At 40.5% G+C, this 16,920-nt stretch overlaps 1 protein-coding gene across 9 annotated transcripts in view; it reads left to right on the top strand.

Annotated features, from left to right (window-relative positions):
- The window catches only part of NEBL (nebulette), a 192,963-nt gene that overhangs the window by 171,452 nt on the left and 4,591 nt on the right, over nt 1-16,920 (top strand). For 6 of the 9 annotated variants that reach the window (XM_070767105.1, XM_070767098.1, XM_070767103.1 and 3 more), the window contains 2 exons: nt 1,651-1,743; nt 6,011-6,136. The exons of 2 other annotated variants lie outside the window; for them this stretch is intronic. In XM_070767105.1, the coding sequence (XP_070623206.1) occupies nt 1,651-1,743; nt 6,011-6,136 (219 nt within the window). The remainder of the gene's footprint in view (nt 1-1,650; nt 1,744-6,010; nt 6,137-16,920) is intronic. One more of the 9 variants, XM_070767099.1, reaches the window with a different exon arrangement.

The following is a 16,920-nucleotide window of genomic DNA, read 5'->3' as shown; positions in this document are numbered from 1 at the left end:
TTCATTGCATTTTTTTCCAGACAATATAAATTAATTCACAAAAACAATAGAAGCAGAAATGTATCATTTGCGTATGGTATAATTAGTTCAGATATAGGACAAAATATATATAGTTTATAAATTTAGATACACTTTTACAGAATTGCACCAAGGAAGGAGACAAACATGGCCAAAATTCTGAATTATTGCAGGGAGCAAATTATTTTGAAAAAAATGGTGGCTTATGAAACAGCTTCTAGACCAGACATGTCAAACTCAAGGCCTGTGGACCAGATCTGGCCTGTGATCTGCTTAGCTCTGGCCCACAAGCAGACAAACACAAGAGGAAGTGATTGAGTAGTTATCTGCCTGCTTGTTCAATATCTTGTCAGTGGCAACACTGCTTGCTGTCCGAGAGCAAGTGACTGCCGAGGGAAGGAAAGGGGAAGAAAGAAAAGAGAAAGGACAGAAGACACTTGGGTGATGTATGTAGTGGGAGAGTGATAGCACCACATTGGTCTGGGGTAAAGTGAGCTGGGGCTACAGTGTTGCTGGGGCTCTGCTGAGGCCCTGAGATCAGTTCATGCAGCTCCAGCTGATTAGCGTTTCCAGCAGTCTTGGCTCTCGGCTAGCAGCAGCAACAGCCTTGAGTAAAGGAGTCAGCTGGAACTGTGGGTCTTCCAGGGCTCAGTGGAGATCCCAGAATCAGTGCATACAGGTCCAGCTGATGAGCGCCCTGTGCAAAAGCCAGCTGGGCAGTATCAGTTCACATAGTGGAACAGCAGCTGGAGCTCTGCCTAAGCCCCAGAGTGTCACATACCCACAACAGAGGGGAAAAAAATGAGGAAGCAGGGAGAGAGAGAAGAGGAGATAAAAGTAGTGGGTTTTAGCAGGAAAAGAAGGAGAGGAGTGAGAGGAACAGGTGATAAGAAGGAGAGGCAGGTTTCTGTGGGGCAAGCCTGAAGGAGAGAAGAGTGAGTGAGTGAGTGAAAGGGAGGCAAGCAGAGAAGTCAACAGAGACTGTGGAAGGAAAAAGAGAGAGAGAAGAGAGAGAGAGAGAAAGACCGACAGACAGCAGACAGAGGAAGAAGGGCCAACCAGCTGCCTGAATACCACCATATCACGTGACCCACCTGTTGGGAGAGACTGACCATCCCCCATCATAAGAGCCACCATCCCCTTACACCCCAGAAGATCTGGACTCACAACATCCTACTGAGACTTAACCATAAATGCACTTCTAAACTAATATGATACATAGCCTTACATACAACTGTCCTTTTCAGGGCAATGCTGATGTGGCCCTGAATGAAATTGAGTTTGACACCCCTGTTCTAGATTGAAATGAAAACTTATTATTATTTTGACTACGAACAAAATATGATTCTATTCCTGTAGCTGGAGTAATGTAAATAAAGCAGTGCTTCATACAAACAATTAGATAAAATCTCTATAAACAGGAAATTTGATACTGAAGATTGTTCCCCAGCTGTATTTGAAAATAACTTCACAAATTCAGACTGTGTGGACTCCTGTAATAATATCTTTTGATGATTAGAGAGAGTATGTTTCAGCTACAGGAAAGCCACTGTCTTTCTAATAATAGAGCAGCTGGATTTTCTCCTTGACTTTTTTTTACCTACTGTCCTTGTTTCTTTTTTGGGGGAAAAGATCTCAAAGTTTGGCGCACAGATCCTGGCTCCATCTTCGACCTTGATCCTTTGGAAGATAATATTCAGTCTAAGAGTCTACATATGATTTTGGGTATTGTTTGATTATGGTTTTTTGGATTGGTTTGTTATAGTCCTGGAAGTAAAATTCACCTAGTGTCTTGCACTTTGTGTAAAAATAACAGCATACTATTATTTTTGATTACTAAGGATGCATGAATATGGTTACTACATATAAAATTTCACTTAGTGAAAACTAATTCACCTCCATTTAGAGACTGATTGGAGATAATGTCAGATGTAGACCAACCTTATTAGGTTGGCACCAGGCTTTTTAAAAATGGCCTGTTGGGATTTAATCAGCTGCCCAGCTTCTGTAATAATATGAAACTATTTACAGAATGTCTGATTCCAGAAAGGCTTTTGTGCCATTGTTCCATATCACTAGTCATGAAGTTTTTTGGGGATTAACATGGATGATGTTTTCTGTTTGTTATATGTTTTCTATTTTCATGTTTCCTGTGGCTATTTTCATCTGGTCAGAGAAAAGTCATATAAGAGAAAAAGGGGAGCCAAAGTATTTTTTTTTACTATTAGCACTACGTTTCACTTTAATGTTTAAGTATCTGTGTTCAAATAGTGTGTATTATTTTTAACTCAATGGAACTTCTAGTTCAGGGTTGTCAAATACAAGGCCCTTGGGGCTGTCCTGGAATATGTAAGGGACTGGCCCATGTCACTCAGCCCAATCTACCCAATGCGAAGAGGAAACATCGGGACAGTGTGGCTTCGGCCCGGTCTGCCCAATGTGAAGCGGAAATATACCAGCAGTTTGAGGAATGTCGTCAAGCTGGCCACACTAACCTACACAGCCAACCATGACGACCCAATCAGACATGCTCAGTGAGTGGTGTAGCCATCTAGTTGGCCACACCCACCCAGTCAGCCATGCTCACCCAGCCCCCCCAAAGTCAATCATAGCCCTGATACAGCCCTCAATGAAACTGAGTTTGACAATCCTGCTCTAGTTGCTATAGAGTTAAACCCAACTTTCTTTCTGTAAATTTGAATTCATACTTACACATAAGACAGTTGTTTATAGTGTGAAAGTAAGAAAATGGACTATTACCAAACAAAAGAGGGGTTTTTTTCTTTTTACCCCAAAATATGACCTTGGCCTTATTATTGGGAGGGGGAGTATTTTGGGGATGCAATAGGCTGCAAGCGTGGGACTGGATTTCCCATCACTGCAGCCTCCCCTCCCTGTTCATCATGCTGGCCGAGTGGCTGGATTGCAGTTGCCTCTTCATGGAGCAGGACTCTGCAAGTTTTGTGCCATTGCACGCATGGACTGCAGGACTTCCATGAGCTTCACCATACCGACACAGTTAGCATCCTGCTGCTTGCGGCTGTAATGGTATATTAGAAACATAGAAACATAGAAGTCTGACGGCAGAAAAAGACCTCATGGTCCATCTAGTCTGCCCTTATACTATTTTCTGTATTTTATCTTAGGATGGATATATGTTTATCCCAGGCATGTTTAAATTCAGTTACTGTGGATTTATCTACCATGTCTGCTGGAAGTTTGTTCCAAGGATCTACTACTCTTTCAGTAAAATAATATTTTCTCATGTTGCTTGAACCTCATGGTAGTGTTGCAGAGTTTTGCTCCATGAGGGCATGATGAGTCTCACAAAGACTCATTTCTGGCAGGTGGGATGTATCAATTTTGGGATGGCAGGTGAGTTGGGGCTGGCTGTGAAATGCGCATCCTACCTGAGACTTGTAGCGCTATTGCTTTCCTTTCCATTGTGTCCAGGGAAGCATGTTGTAAAAGAAAACTTCCTTTAAGTCAAACTTCTTGAACTCGCAATAAGTTTTCTTTTACAACATGCTTCCCTTGAAACAACGGAAAGGAATGCGACCAAATTACAAGTCTCAGGTAGGATGCATGTCTCTTGGTGGGGTGCAATTTGAGGAAGGCAGGTGGGGTGGGGTTGGGGCGTTGGGCTGCAAGACGTGCCTCTTACTGCGCATGGCTATGGAGTCTGGAAGCTCCATGGCATCTCTCAGCTGGTCTGCGCACGGAAACATCTTGCACAGTATAGAAAAACTCATGAATGGAGCAGTCAACAACATCTGTACTGTGCAAGGTGCTTCTCTGCACAGCCCGGCTGTGAGATGCCATGGAGCTTTCAGACTTGGTAAGATGTGCAACTCGAGCAATTTGGAATGGCAGAGTGAGCGGGAGATGGGCTGGGCTGCAAGACACGTATCTTGTGGGCCCATCATATTCCACCCTGACCCAATAGCATGGCTGCTTCCTTTCACTGCTGTTTCTTTATCAAGAGGTGTGGCAGGTGTGGCACGGGAGAAACGAGACCCATATCCTACCATACCTGAGACTTGTAGCTCTGTCGCATTCCTTGCCATTGTGTCCAGGGAAGCATGTTGTAAAATAAAACTTCTTGCGAGTTCTTTCAAACTTCTTGAACTCGCGAGAAGTCTTCTTTTACAATGTGCTTCCCTGAACACAACAGTCAGGAATGTGATGGAGTTGAAAAGGTAAGACACATGTCTTGTGGTCTACCCCATCCCACCTGTCACCCCCAAATTGCATACCTAAAGAGGTAAGGGGCTAAGCAAAGGGCTGGAGCTGTGCCATGCCTGGTGGAGGGGGGAAGGGGAAGTGGGGTGGCATATAAATCTAATGAATGAATGAATGAATGAATGAATGAATGAATGAATGTCTTACTTCTCCCCTGCCTCACCTGTTACTCCTATCGATAACGAGATAGCAAGAAAGGAAAGCAGGCAGGCTGCTGTTGCCATTGGGTTGGGGTGAGACATGTTGGGCTGCGTTCTTCACCGTTGTGTCCAAGGAAGCACATTGTAATTAAAAAAAACCTCATGAGTTTGAGAAGTTTGAATTGAACTCACGAGGTTTTTTATTACAGCATTTTTCCCTAGATACAATGGAGAGGAACTCAACAGAGCTGGAAATGTAAGATGAATGTTTTGTGGCCCACCACATCCCACCCCAACCCAATGGCAAACAGCAGCCTGGCTGCTCCCCTTCCCTGCCCTCATTTTATTGACAGGGGTGGCAGGTAGGTGGGCAAGAAGCAAGACGCGTGGAGCTGTCACTTTTCTTCCGCCATCTCTTCTCCCCTCCTTTGCTAGGCATGGCAGGGTTCCTGCCCCTTGCTTAGCAACCTGCCTCCTTTAGGGATGCAATTTGGGATAGCGTGCAGGGGATGTGGTGGGATGGGCCATGAGACATCAATCCCACCTAGAAGCCGCTGGAAGCAGAGAAAGAATGGTCGGGCCAGCCGCTTGCTGCCATGTCTTCTGGCAGCTGGAGCAGAGAGGCAGTAAAGGGAACTGCAACCCTGCATGGAAGTGGAACCATAGGGTAGGAGGCACACTTGCAGAATCGCTGCTGCCAGAAGACTCTGACCTGGTTCCTGAAGACTTGGCAGCAGACAGCTGGCCTGACTGGTGTCTTACTGCTCGGTCTGCGAGTGGTGCTGTGCCTGGCCAGAGGGAGGTTGTCCACTGGGTGGGCACTACTTTGCAAGAGGTGCTAGGCAGCTGCTGTGTTGTGAGTTTGCAGGCAAGGGAGATGGATGGGAGGTGGGCGGGGGCCAAAAACACTGGTGTGTGCGTGTGAGAAAACAGAGAGGCAGTTCCTGATCAGTTCAGCTGGTCAGGTATAAGTGGCCCAGCTGCCTCACTTGATTGGGGAAGGGAAGGGCTGCCTCCTGTGCTGTCCATGCCTACCCCTTCACTTGGGCTTATTTTCAGGGAAGAGCATATATATATTTACACCTACCTCCAAAATCAGACTTTATTTTCAGAACATGTTCTATTTTGGGGGAAAACCTGGTATGTACTTTTAAATTATCAATGCCACAAATGATGAATTGTTAGACACACAATCAGCCTTTAAAAGATAATTCCACAGGCGAACAAAAGGAAAACACTTCTATTTGTATAGCTTTCAACTTACTTGATTTAAATGAGCTTGGTTTTTTCTCCTTTGCCCTTACATAGCATGTGGTTGAATCAGTTAATGTTAGGGGATAAAAGTTTATTTTTCTCTTCTTTTTAAATTTGTTCTTCCTGATAACTGCTGTCCTGTATAAATAACTGCACAAGGCCACTTTTCTAACAAAAGCATTAGTGTGTGTGTTTGTGAAAGAGAGAGGGGGGTGGCAGACAGAAAATATAGTTGCTTTGTACCAAGTGGTGCTTGTTTTTATTTATATTTTAGTATTTTTAAAATAAACGGTCCCCTTTAAATTTTAAATTTTTTTAATGATACTATTTATTGCAGCATTGTATTTTCCTTATAGAAAAAGCAAGACGTAGCCAACACCATTTGCATTCTACCAGTACTTCTGGCGTTGGAGATGACAAGTCAGATAATTCTATATTTTCTTACTCCAGTGAGGCAACAAGACTATCTAATGAAGGAGGAGGTATATGGAAGTACTCACCCTTAACTTTCACTGTGTGCTAATTCTTTGCACATATTAAGAATTAATTCAGCAATCTTCACTTACCTAACAATTGCTTTAGACAAAGTATTTTTTGTTAATTTTATCAAGAATGACATCCACCTATTGTTTTTACATCTGGTGGCTTTCAAGTTATAGATTGTTCACTACTGATTTGGGTTCTTTATGTTATGTTATTTAACTGCCTATGTCAATAAGCAGAATTATTGATTGAATTTGAAATGTTCACAAAATAATGGAGTTTGCCGTTGGTATTTATACCATTAACAAGTTTACCAAGTTAATTTATGATACAAACACACTTATTTGAATGCACTTGAACATTTCTGCATACTTTCAAACAAACTTTTGCAGGCATAATATCTAGAAATGAACCTTAAAAGAGAAACAGATAAGATCCTAAGAACATTCTGCAGCTACTACAGTATACAGTGTTCCCTTGCTTTTCGCGGGGGATGCGTTCTGAGACCGTCCGCGAAAGTCGAATTTCCGCGAAGTAGAGATGCGGAAGTAAATACACTATTTTTGGCTATGAACAGTATCACAAGCCTTCCCTTAACACTTTAAACCCCTAAATTGCAATTTTCCATTCCTTTAGCAACCATTCAGATTATTACTCACCATGTTTATTTATTAAAGTTTATTAAAAAAAATATTTATTAAAGGCAGACGAAAGTTTGGTGATGACATATGATGTCATCGGGTGGGAAAAACCGTGGTATAAGAAAAAACCCGCAAAGTATTTTTTAATTAATATTTTTGAAAAAGCATGGTATAGACTTTCCACGAAGTTCGAACCCGCGAAAATCAAGGGAACACTGTACTGTGTCTATTCATAAAATAAAACATTAGCAAATGTCTACATATATAGGTAGTTCTTGACTTATGACAACAATTAGGACTAACATTTCCATTGTTAAGCAAGTTGGTTTTTAAGTGAGTCAGTCCTGATTTGATGGCCTCTCTGCCATGGTTGTTAAGCAAATCATTGTAGTTATTCACGGAATCATCCAGTTATTAAGTTAATTGTCCAAGGTTGATTGGAATGTCACAATGGGCAATCACAGGTTTACCATATAGTAAGTTGGGTGGCCAATACATTTTATAAACAATAATTTTTTAAAAAAATATCTAGAGAAACCAAAGCTCAACAAAATTCACCCAAAGTGACAGAGATTTTGCTTTTTAAATGTGCTCCTCTGCATCAACAGAATATCTGGAAGGCATGCAGAAAGCAAAATTCAACAAAGCAACCAAAATAACCAAGTAGCTTTTGCACTGAACTATTTTATCGATATTCCTATAGAAAGCACAATATTGCATGCAAATACACCCTTCCATTACTTGTCTGGCGTGTACAGCACACAGTATAATTTAGATGCAAGATACATTATAGAAATAGCATTTAGACTTATATACCACTTCCCAGTGCTTTATGGCCAGTAATGGGCTACCAAAATTTTTACTACCACACTGTGGGCGTGGCTTATGCATTTTGTTTCAACATCTTTCAGTGCAAATTGGGCGCTCTGGGGTGGAGCTCCAAATTTTGCTACCGGAACTGCATTCCTGGCCGTTCCCGTAGGAGCCCATCACTATTTATGGCCCTCTCTTCACAGTTAGCATATTGCCCCCAACAATCTGAGTCCTCATTTTACTGATCACAGAAGGATGGAAGGCTGAGCCGATGAGACTCGAACTGCCAAAATCCAGAAGTAGTCTGCAATACTATATTCTAAAATTTTTTTTTTCTAAAAGCACTAACAGTAGGTAATCTGGAAGCAGTCTTTGTATTTTATTGCCAATTTCTTCTCCTTTCTGATATCATGCCATCTAGTCTAAACTTGCAACAACCAGTTCCAAAAGTAAACAAAAGTAAAAACAATAACAACAACAACCCAACACCAACCACTAAAAACCAAATAAAAAATGCTGCATTAGAAACAGTCAGAAACAACTGAAGTAGCTACTGGTAATACTTATTCCAGGGTCCTACTTTATTCAGATCTGCAGTATGTGCTTCAAGATCATAACAATTAATTTAATTTAATTTAATTTAATTTAATTTAATTTAATTTAATTTAATTTAATTTAATTTAATTTAATTTAATTTAATTTAATTTAATTTAATTTAATTTAATTTAATTTAATTTAATTTAATTTAATTTAATTTAATTTAATTTAATTTAATTTAATTTAATTTAATTTAATTTAATTTAATTTAATTTAATTTAATTTAATTTTTAAATTTAATTTAATTTTTAAATTTAATTAAATTTATTTAATTACTTTAATTTAATTTAATTTTTAAATTTAATTAAATTTATTTAATTACTTTAATTTAATTTAATTTAATTTGTCGAAGTATAGGATTGTAGTTTGTATAAGCATAACATAAGTAGGAAGTAATGATAAAAGAAGAAAATAAGACAGTAGGACAGGGACGGCACTATGGTACGCTTAGGCTCGTCCCTTACAAACTGTTAGAAAAGGGGAGAGGTCAACTGAAGACAATCTGAGGTTAAAGATTTTGGGGTTTTGGGGAAGAAACCACAGAGTCAGGTAATGCGTTCCAGATGTCGATCACTCTATTGCTGAAGTCGCATTTTCTGCAATTTAATTTGGAGCGGTTTATGTTAAGTTTGAATCTGTCACATGCTCTTGTGTTGTTGCGGTTGAAGGTGAAATAGTCATTAAGAGGAAGGACATTTTGGTATATGATTTTATGAACTACTGTTAGATTAGATTGGAGGTGACGTAGTTGTAAATTGTCTAATTGCAGTATTTCAAATCTGGTGGAGTAAAGGGTCTTATTCAATTCAATTCAATTTATTAGATTTGTTGTGAGAAGAGGAGTGTAGGACTATTTTTGTGAAATATTTCTGGATTCTCTTAATTGCATTCATGTCTGATATGAAATGCGGGTTCCATACAGGCGAGCTGTATTCTAGACTGTATTCTAGAATTGGTCTGATAAAAGCTTTGTAAGCTCTGGTTAGAAGTTCAATGTTTTTGGAGAAGAAGCTATGTAAGATTAGATTAACAACTCTTAATGCTTTTTGGCAATGTTATTACAGTGGGCTCTAGAACTTAGGTAATTGGATATGAATATTCCAAAGTCTTTAACAGAGTGAGGTCATCTACAAATTCATTTCCATCATGTTTGTACAGTATTTTGTGATCTGATTCTTTTTGCCAATGTGTAAGTACAGAGCATTTGTTGGTAGATATTTGAAGTTGCCAGTAGTTAGACCATTTAGCTACATGGTCAAGGTCCACGAGATTAAAATACTTTGCATATTCCTCCTCACAGTATTTTGGTTGGACTGTACTCATCTGGATGAATGGATGCAATCATTATAGTTGAAATGATGCACTATTGTCTTAGAATGATAGAGCCCAGATTTTTATTTTTACATTTCCATGTCACCGAAGAACCATTATGCTCAGAGCTCTCCCCAATCAGACTTTTGAATATTCTCCCAAAGTCTGTCCCATAGACATTAAGCTGTTATATGATCTCAGAAGAGGGCATGTCAAATTCTAAATGATTCTCCTTGAAACCTGAGATATTATTTAATTAGATTTATCTCCTGCCTTTCCTTCAGGAAGTAATGGCATTAGTTGTAGCCCTTCCTCTTTTTCTCTCTCTGTATAACCTGATAAAGTAGATAAGGTGACTGACCCATGGTCACTCATTGAAATTCTTTGATGGAGGGAGGATCAGATGCTGTTTTACTTTCAAGTATGCTGCAAGTATGGCATTTTAACAATTACATCACACCAGATGTCTGAATTTGGCCCAAATGCATCACATGGTTCCTCCCAAGATAGATAGACCTCAACTTAGAAAATGGATCCTGTACATCATGGTCATAAGTCCTGATGTTTGTAAAATGGCTTGATCATGTGCCTGCCACCTTTTTTGTGTCAATCATTAATTGGCTCACCATGCTTGTTAAGTGAGTCTGAAAACAAGACAGTTGTTAAGTGAACCAATGGTTTGTTATAGGCAGCATTTTGATAAAAACCTGGGATGAATTCATTGGTTAAAGAAATGCTGGGGAGGAAGGCATTCCAACATGGAGTCAATCTGTGAGAGGAAATTAAAGAAACTAGACTACCATGTTTCCTGAAAATAAGACTGCCTTATATTTTTTTTGAACCCGGAAATAACTTCTTGGACTTATTGCACTCAAAACCTCCATTATTATCAGGGATGTCTTATTTTGGTGAAAACAGGATATTGATGCATTTATTTGATCATAGAATCATAGAATCATAGAGTTAGAAAGGACCTCTAGGGTCATTGGGTCCAACTCCCTGCTCAATGCAGGAATCACTAAACCATCCGAGAAAGGTGATTGTCCAGTCTCAGTTTGAAGACCTCCAGTAAAGGCACTTATTTGTTTTGATCATTTGTTTAATGATGGTCACACGACCATGGGACTGTGCAAATTACCATAAATGCTAAGCCTTGAACTTTGTTCATGTGACTATGGGTAGAGAACTTGACTGTTAGAACTTTAAATCCAAGTCATAAATAGCCCCAAAATAGGTCTTTTGTAATTTCGCTAAGCGACCGTCATAAATCAAGGATTACCCATGTGCTTCTTTATGCTGTCAACCACAAGTCTAGGCCCTCAAATTCTGCACCGAAGAGGCAGCTGAGACACTTCAAACCATTAACCATAAAAGTAAAAAACTGGAAATAGTAAAGTCATCTTCAAGTTGATTCATCTTGACATCAAAGCGGCTGCTCTTGCTTTCTTACATTATGTTCTTTTGGGTATCTGAGATTTTTCTGGGCTTCTACCCAGGTGATAACAAGATTTGGCCCTGTTTATTTTCCTAGGAACTGCCACTGTTTTGTCAGCTGATTATTACCCCAAACTTACACTGAAAAGTGAAATAAAAATTATCAGATATATCTTACAAGGCTATATATTTACCTATTTTGGACTTTTTCTTTTCTCTTAATGTGCTTATGGGATTAGTGATAAGTTATGAACAGAAAAGTGTCCCAGCTCCGTGAATCAAGCTTGCCAGTATTCAAAATGAAGTCATATTTCCATAAATGAATATACATGGGGCACTAATAAGTATGCGTATTGTTGTTTGTCTGGGCTTTAAAGTGGGTTTTGCATTACCTTTAAATATGTCTATGAAATATTCATTACAATGTTCTATTTTGCTTGATTGTATTTCCAGATCATTTAAACGATGCTTTGCCATCTCTATTTTCAGTTTTATAATGGAAGAACTTTAATATTCCTATTAGTGGCAGACAGCCATGTGTGGCTTTTTAAAATATGTAATGAGTATTTTTTTTGGTGTTTTGGTTTACGAGTCTTTTCCTTACAGTATTTTTCTTTGCAAAAAAAGAAAAGGAAAACCAAGTGTTAAAATAAATGTGTTAGACTGAAAATAACTTTTCTTAATTAGTACATTTCCTTTTATACTGCAGTTGGCAAGAACAGTCAAATCACTGTACAGTGATCCCTCGAGTTTCGCTATCTCGATCTTCGCGAAACGCTATATCGCGATTTTCCCCACCCGATGACGTCACTCTCTTCCTTCCTTTCTCATCTTTCTTTCTCTCTCTCTTTCTCTATCTTGCTTCTTCCTCTCTTACACTCTCTTCCTCCCTCTCTCATCTCTTTCTTTCCTTCTCTCTCTTTCTCTATCTCTCCCCCTCTTGCTGGCGGGCGGCGGGTGGCGGGCGGGCGAGCGGGGGCATCAGCGAGGAGCCGGGGTTTCCCCTTTGCGTGGGCGGCGGGGAAACCCCGATCTTCGTCTGCTAGCTGCTGCTGCAGCAGCAGCGAGCAGATGAAGATCGGGGTTTCCCCGCCGCCCACGCAAAGGGGGAAGCCCGATTCGGCTCCTCGCTGCTGCCGCCGAGCAGATCAGCTGCTGGGCGGCCGCAGCAGCAGCGAGCAGACGAAGATCTGGGTTTCCCCGTCGCCCACGCAAAGGGGAAAGCCCGATTCGGCTCCTCGCTGCTGCCGCCGAGCAGATCAGCTGCTGGGCGGCCGCAGCAGCAGCGAGCAGACGAAGATCTGGGTTTCCCCGCCACCCACGCAAAGGGGAAAGCCCGATTCGGCTCCTCGCTGCTGCCGCCGAGCAGATCAGCTGCTGGGCGGACGCAGCAGCAGCGAGCAGATGAAGATCCAGGTTTCCCCGCCGCCCACGCAAACTCCACCATCTGCGCATGCGCGGCCATGGAAAAAGGGCGTGCATGCGCAGATGGTGTTTTTACTTCCGCAACCCTACATCGCGAAAAATCGATTATCGCGAGGGGTCTTGAAACGGAACCCTCGCGATAATCGAGGGATCACTGTAGTTCCAAAGTATGAAATCTGAGAAAAGCACTCTTACACGTTAGATTAATTTACCATATTTCATAACACAGGTTCCTCAATTTTTCAAATGTATAGTCCAAGCATTCGTATTATTCCATTCAGAATTGAATTTCATAAAGCATCAATGTTATAAATAAAAGGCACATGGAAGGCAATGTTGTCCAGAAGCATGTCTTACTAGAAACTAATACAAAAAACCAGAAGAACAAATACTTGAGAAGAATTAACTGTAGGGGAAAACTGTGCTTATCTGAAACGTTTTATCCCATGTTTTGGCTACCTAGCAGGTAATATGGTTAGTAGTAACACCAGTGGTGGGCTCCTATGGGTATGGTCAAGTACACAGTACCGGTAGCAAAATTTTGTTTTTTTTTCTTTTCTTCCTTTCTGGGCTCTGGGTATGTTTTTCCTATTGCAGTAAATGAGGTTGAATGGGTATTATTTTAGAAGAGTTGTGCGTGCAAGTGTGTGTGTGTACATACACTTTATATAGTAGATAATTGGGTGGGCTACTGCCCGGAGGGGATAGAAAGCAGTGGGGTAGCGAAAATGGAGCTCCATCCCAGAACGCCCAATTTGCACTGAAAGATATTGAAACAAAATGTATAAGCCATGGGCACAGTATGGTAGTAAAACTTTTGGTAGTCCTTCACTGAGTAAAACAATATTCCTCCAAAAGCTACTGTCTGTATCTATCTATCTATCTATCTATCTATCTATCTATCTATCTATCTATCTATCTATCTATCTATCTATCTATCTACCCTGTTTCCCCGATAGTAAGACACCCCCGATTGTAAGACGTATCGGGGGTTTCAGTGGGGTCGGCTAATATAAGCCGTACCCCGAAAGTAAGACATATGTCTTACTTTCGGGAAAACACGGGGGTATTGCCGCCTCCCTCTCATCTAGCTGTGCGCCGCCTCCTGCCCACGTCCGCACCGTCCCCCTCTCCATACGTCACCGCGTCTGCCACCTCCCTCTGATCTTAATGAGCGCCGCCTCCTGCCCACTTCCGCGCCGCCCCCCTCTCCATATGTCACCGCGCCGTCCCCCTCTCCATACGTCACCGCGCCATCCCCTGCACTTGTCACTGCTGCCTCCTGCTTAAAATACGGTAATGCACACAGTATTAATCATACATCAGTAAAACATACACACTGGCATACTGGGGTATCATCTGCTGTTTTGTGGTGAATACAATACTGTTCAGGTTGTTAATAAATGTTAATTTTATGGTTAAAACAAAAAAATTGACATTTTTTTTTCCAATGTAAGACATACCCCGAAAGTAAGACATAGTGGGGCTTTTGGGGATAAAAAGAAAGTAAGACACTGTCTTACTTTCGGGGAAACACGGTATCTATCTATCTAATCTATCTATCTAACTATCATCTATCTATCTAATGAATTAATCTATCTATCTATCTATCTATCTATCTATCTATCTATCTATCTATCTATCTATCTATCATCCTTGATGAAAAATAAAAATAAAACTAGTATGAAACAATCTAATAACAAGGATGCAAAAATGAACTGAAAGTCACATTGCACAAAATGGGATTTGCTTGGACAATAGCTGGTCTTCAAAAAATGGGGTAATGGTGAATCTGGATGTGTCAAATTATTTTGGGCTTTAGGGTTCATAATGGCATTTGGAAGCAAACTGATAATTTGAGAATTTATCAAATGTACGGATGGGGGCAAAAGTAAGTCTCTAGCTCTGCTTCAACTGCATCTACCTTATTTATTTATTTATTTATTTATTTATTTATTTATTTATTTATTAGCTTTGTATGCTGCCCCTCTCCGTAGACTCGGGGTGGCTCACAGCAATAATAAACAATATATAACAAATCTAATAATTTAAAAGAAACACTAAAAGCCCCATTATTAAAAACAAACATACACACAAGCATACCATACATAAACTGTATAGTCCCCGGGGGAGATGTTTCAATTCCCCCATGCCTGACGGCAAAGGTGGGTTTTAAGAAGTTTACGAAAGGCGAGGAGGGTGGGGGAAGTTCTAATCTCTGGGGGGAGCTGGTTCCAGAGGGTCGGGGCTGCCACAGAGAAGGCTCTTCCCCTGGGTCCCGCCAAACGGCATTGTTTAGTTGACGGGACCTTCATCTATAGGAGGGGTCATAGATGTCGTAATCAATGAATTGATCAAAAAAGTGCTTTTAATTTATCTCTGCATACACATAAATATTAAACTGTTATGCCTGAAAAGGTCCTCTTAATGATTAAGGGATACTGATATAATATATCATATATTTCAGTCCGTAGTAAAGTATATTGATTATGTGCCATCAAGTCAATTTTGAAACTTAGTGGCTACGTAATTTTCTCTATGACAACTTGTTCTAAACTAATTTTACAGATCCTCCAATGGTGGAGTAATTGCTACTGTAGCCATGATGGCGGATCTGTGGCACATGTGCCACAGGTGGCATGCAGAGCCATATCTGAGGGCACATGAGCAGTGTTCCCTCTAATTTTTTTCCAGTGTGGGCGGAAAAGTGTACCGTCTGAGCAGCAGTCCCTTCGGGACTGGGCAGCATAGAAGTAAACATAAATAAATAAATAAATAAATAAGGGAAAAAACCCTTCTTTTTTATTAAAAGAAATTAATCATAAAACAAAACCAAAATCTATTACTATTAAAACTAAAACAACCAGCAAAACCAAAAACACAACTATTAATAAATCCATGCTTTAAAATCTTCATTTCTTAAATATTTATCATAGTATTATAGTAATCTAATAATACTATGAAAATCTATCTGAACACCAATGCATCAATTAATATATTTCCATATTTACTTTTCTATAATTTCATTCAATATTTCCAAGCTCAATTACTTTTCAGGCACTTCAATTTTATAAGAGTTCTGTTTTAAGAGAACTGTCTGAGACAGCTTATTTAAAATGTAAGTAAGAGGCTGTCACAAAGAAGGGGGAGTCAAGTTATTCTCCAGAGCACCTGAAGGACAAGAAGCAGTGGGTGGAAACTAATCAAGGAGAGAAGCAACTTAGAAGCAAGGAGTGAATGTGAGAACAATTAATCCATGGAACTACTTGCCTCTAGAAGTTGTGAATGCTCAAACACTGGAAGTTTTAAAGAAGATGTTGGATACCCACTTGTCTGTAAGGTTTTTTGTCTAAGCAGGGGGTTGGACTAGAAGATCTCCAAGGTCCCTTCCATCTTGGTTGTTAGAAAATGTTTCACATTTTAAAAATATCTGTACAAGCCACAAGAGACATCTCTTTAGAGGAACATGTGACATGAGGCTTTGCACTATGTCAGCTTCAGCGCATATGTACATGCTGGCCAGTTGAATTTTGGCCTTCTGGAGGACAGGGGGGGGGGGGGGGGGGGGGGGAAAGAGCCTGAATAGCGAAAAACAGACCCAACAGGTCTGTTGGGCCATTTTTCACCCACCCCAGGCCTCAGAAAAGTTTCTGAACTTCTGGTAGTCCCGTTGTGCCTTTTTTTTTTTTGCCATCCACAGGTTTCTGAGGCTTTCCTGAAGCTGCAGAGGCGTTCCTGAAGCCTAGGGAAGGCGAAAAATGGCCTAACAGGCCTACCGGAAGTCTAGAGGCTTCAGTGAGGCCTGCACAGAAGTGTTGGGGGCAGAGTAGGGGGGGAGGTTGTGCGCACATCCATGGGAGGCTTTGCAACACGTGCACACACTATTGCACAGGCATGCCCCCTTTTGGCACCTGAGCAAAAGAATCCCATACCATAACCTTGCTGCTGGTTTCCTTTTCATCTCTTTCCTTCTGCCTTTCCTAGGATTAGAGTCTGCTTTACAAAGCCAGATCTTTACATAATATGTCTGAAGTAGGACAATTTAAGTTTGGTCATTTATGTTTTTGCGTGAGAGCTCTAGTTGATTGTTAATTTATCCATTTGTTTGTTTTCTGTTTGTTTGTTATCCATGTTATGCACAAGAATCTTCTCCAACACCAAAGTTCGAAAACATCTATACTCTTCATATCCTGCTTCTTCAAAGTCCAACTTTCACTTCTTTATAACCTGACAGAAACTGGCATAACTTGCATGATTCTGATCATTGTGGATTTAAATAAACATGACCAGGATGGGTTCTACTTACCTTCCTTCGGTTTGCATTGCAACATTGTTTCATGCCTCTGTGCATGTCCAGAAGCCTTTGAGCATATGCAGAGGGGTGGGTTTTTTTGCAAGCTGCAGTGAATGGACGACTGGTTCGGGAGCATTGCTGCTGGTTTAGCGAGCAGCGCCAAATTCCCGCTACAGGTTCTAAACCAGCAGCAACCCAGTTCTGAACCTGATATTTGAATATCTTTTCCAAGACATTCATGGTTGCTGTACCATGTTTTAATTTTGTA

This window comes from Erythrolamprus reginae, chromosome Z, assembly GCF_031021105.1.
Source record: "Erythrolamprus reginae isolate rEryReg1 chromosome Z, rEryReg1.hap1, whole genome shotgun sequence".
NCBI classification, from domain to species: domain Eukaryota; kingdom Metazoa; phylum Chordata; class Lepidosauria; order Squamata; family Dipsadidae; genus Erythrolamprus; species Erythrolamprus reginae.
This window is presented reverse-complemented; position numbering and strand designations above follow the sequence as displayed.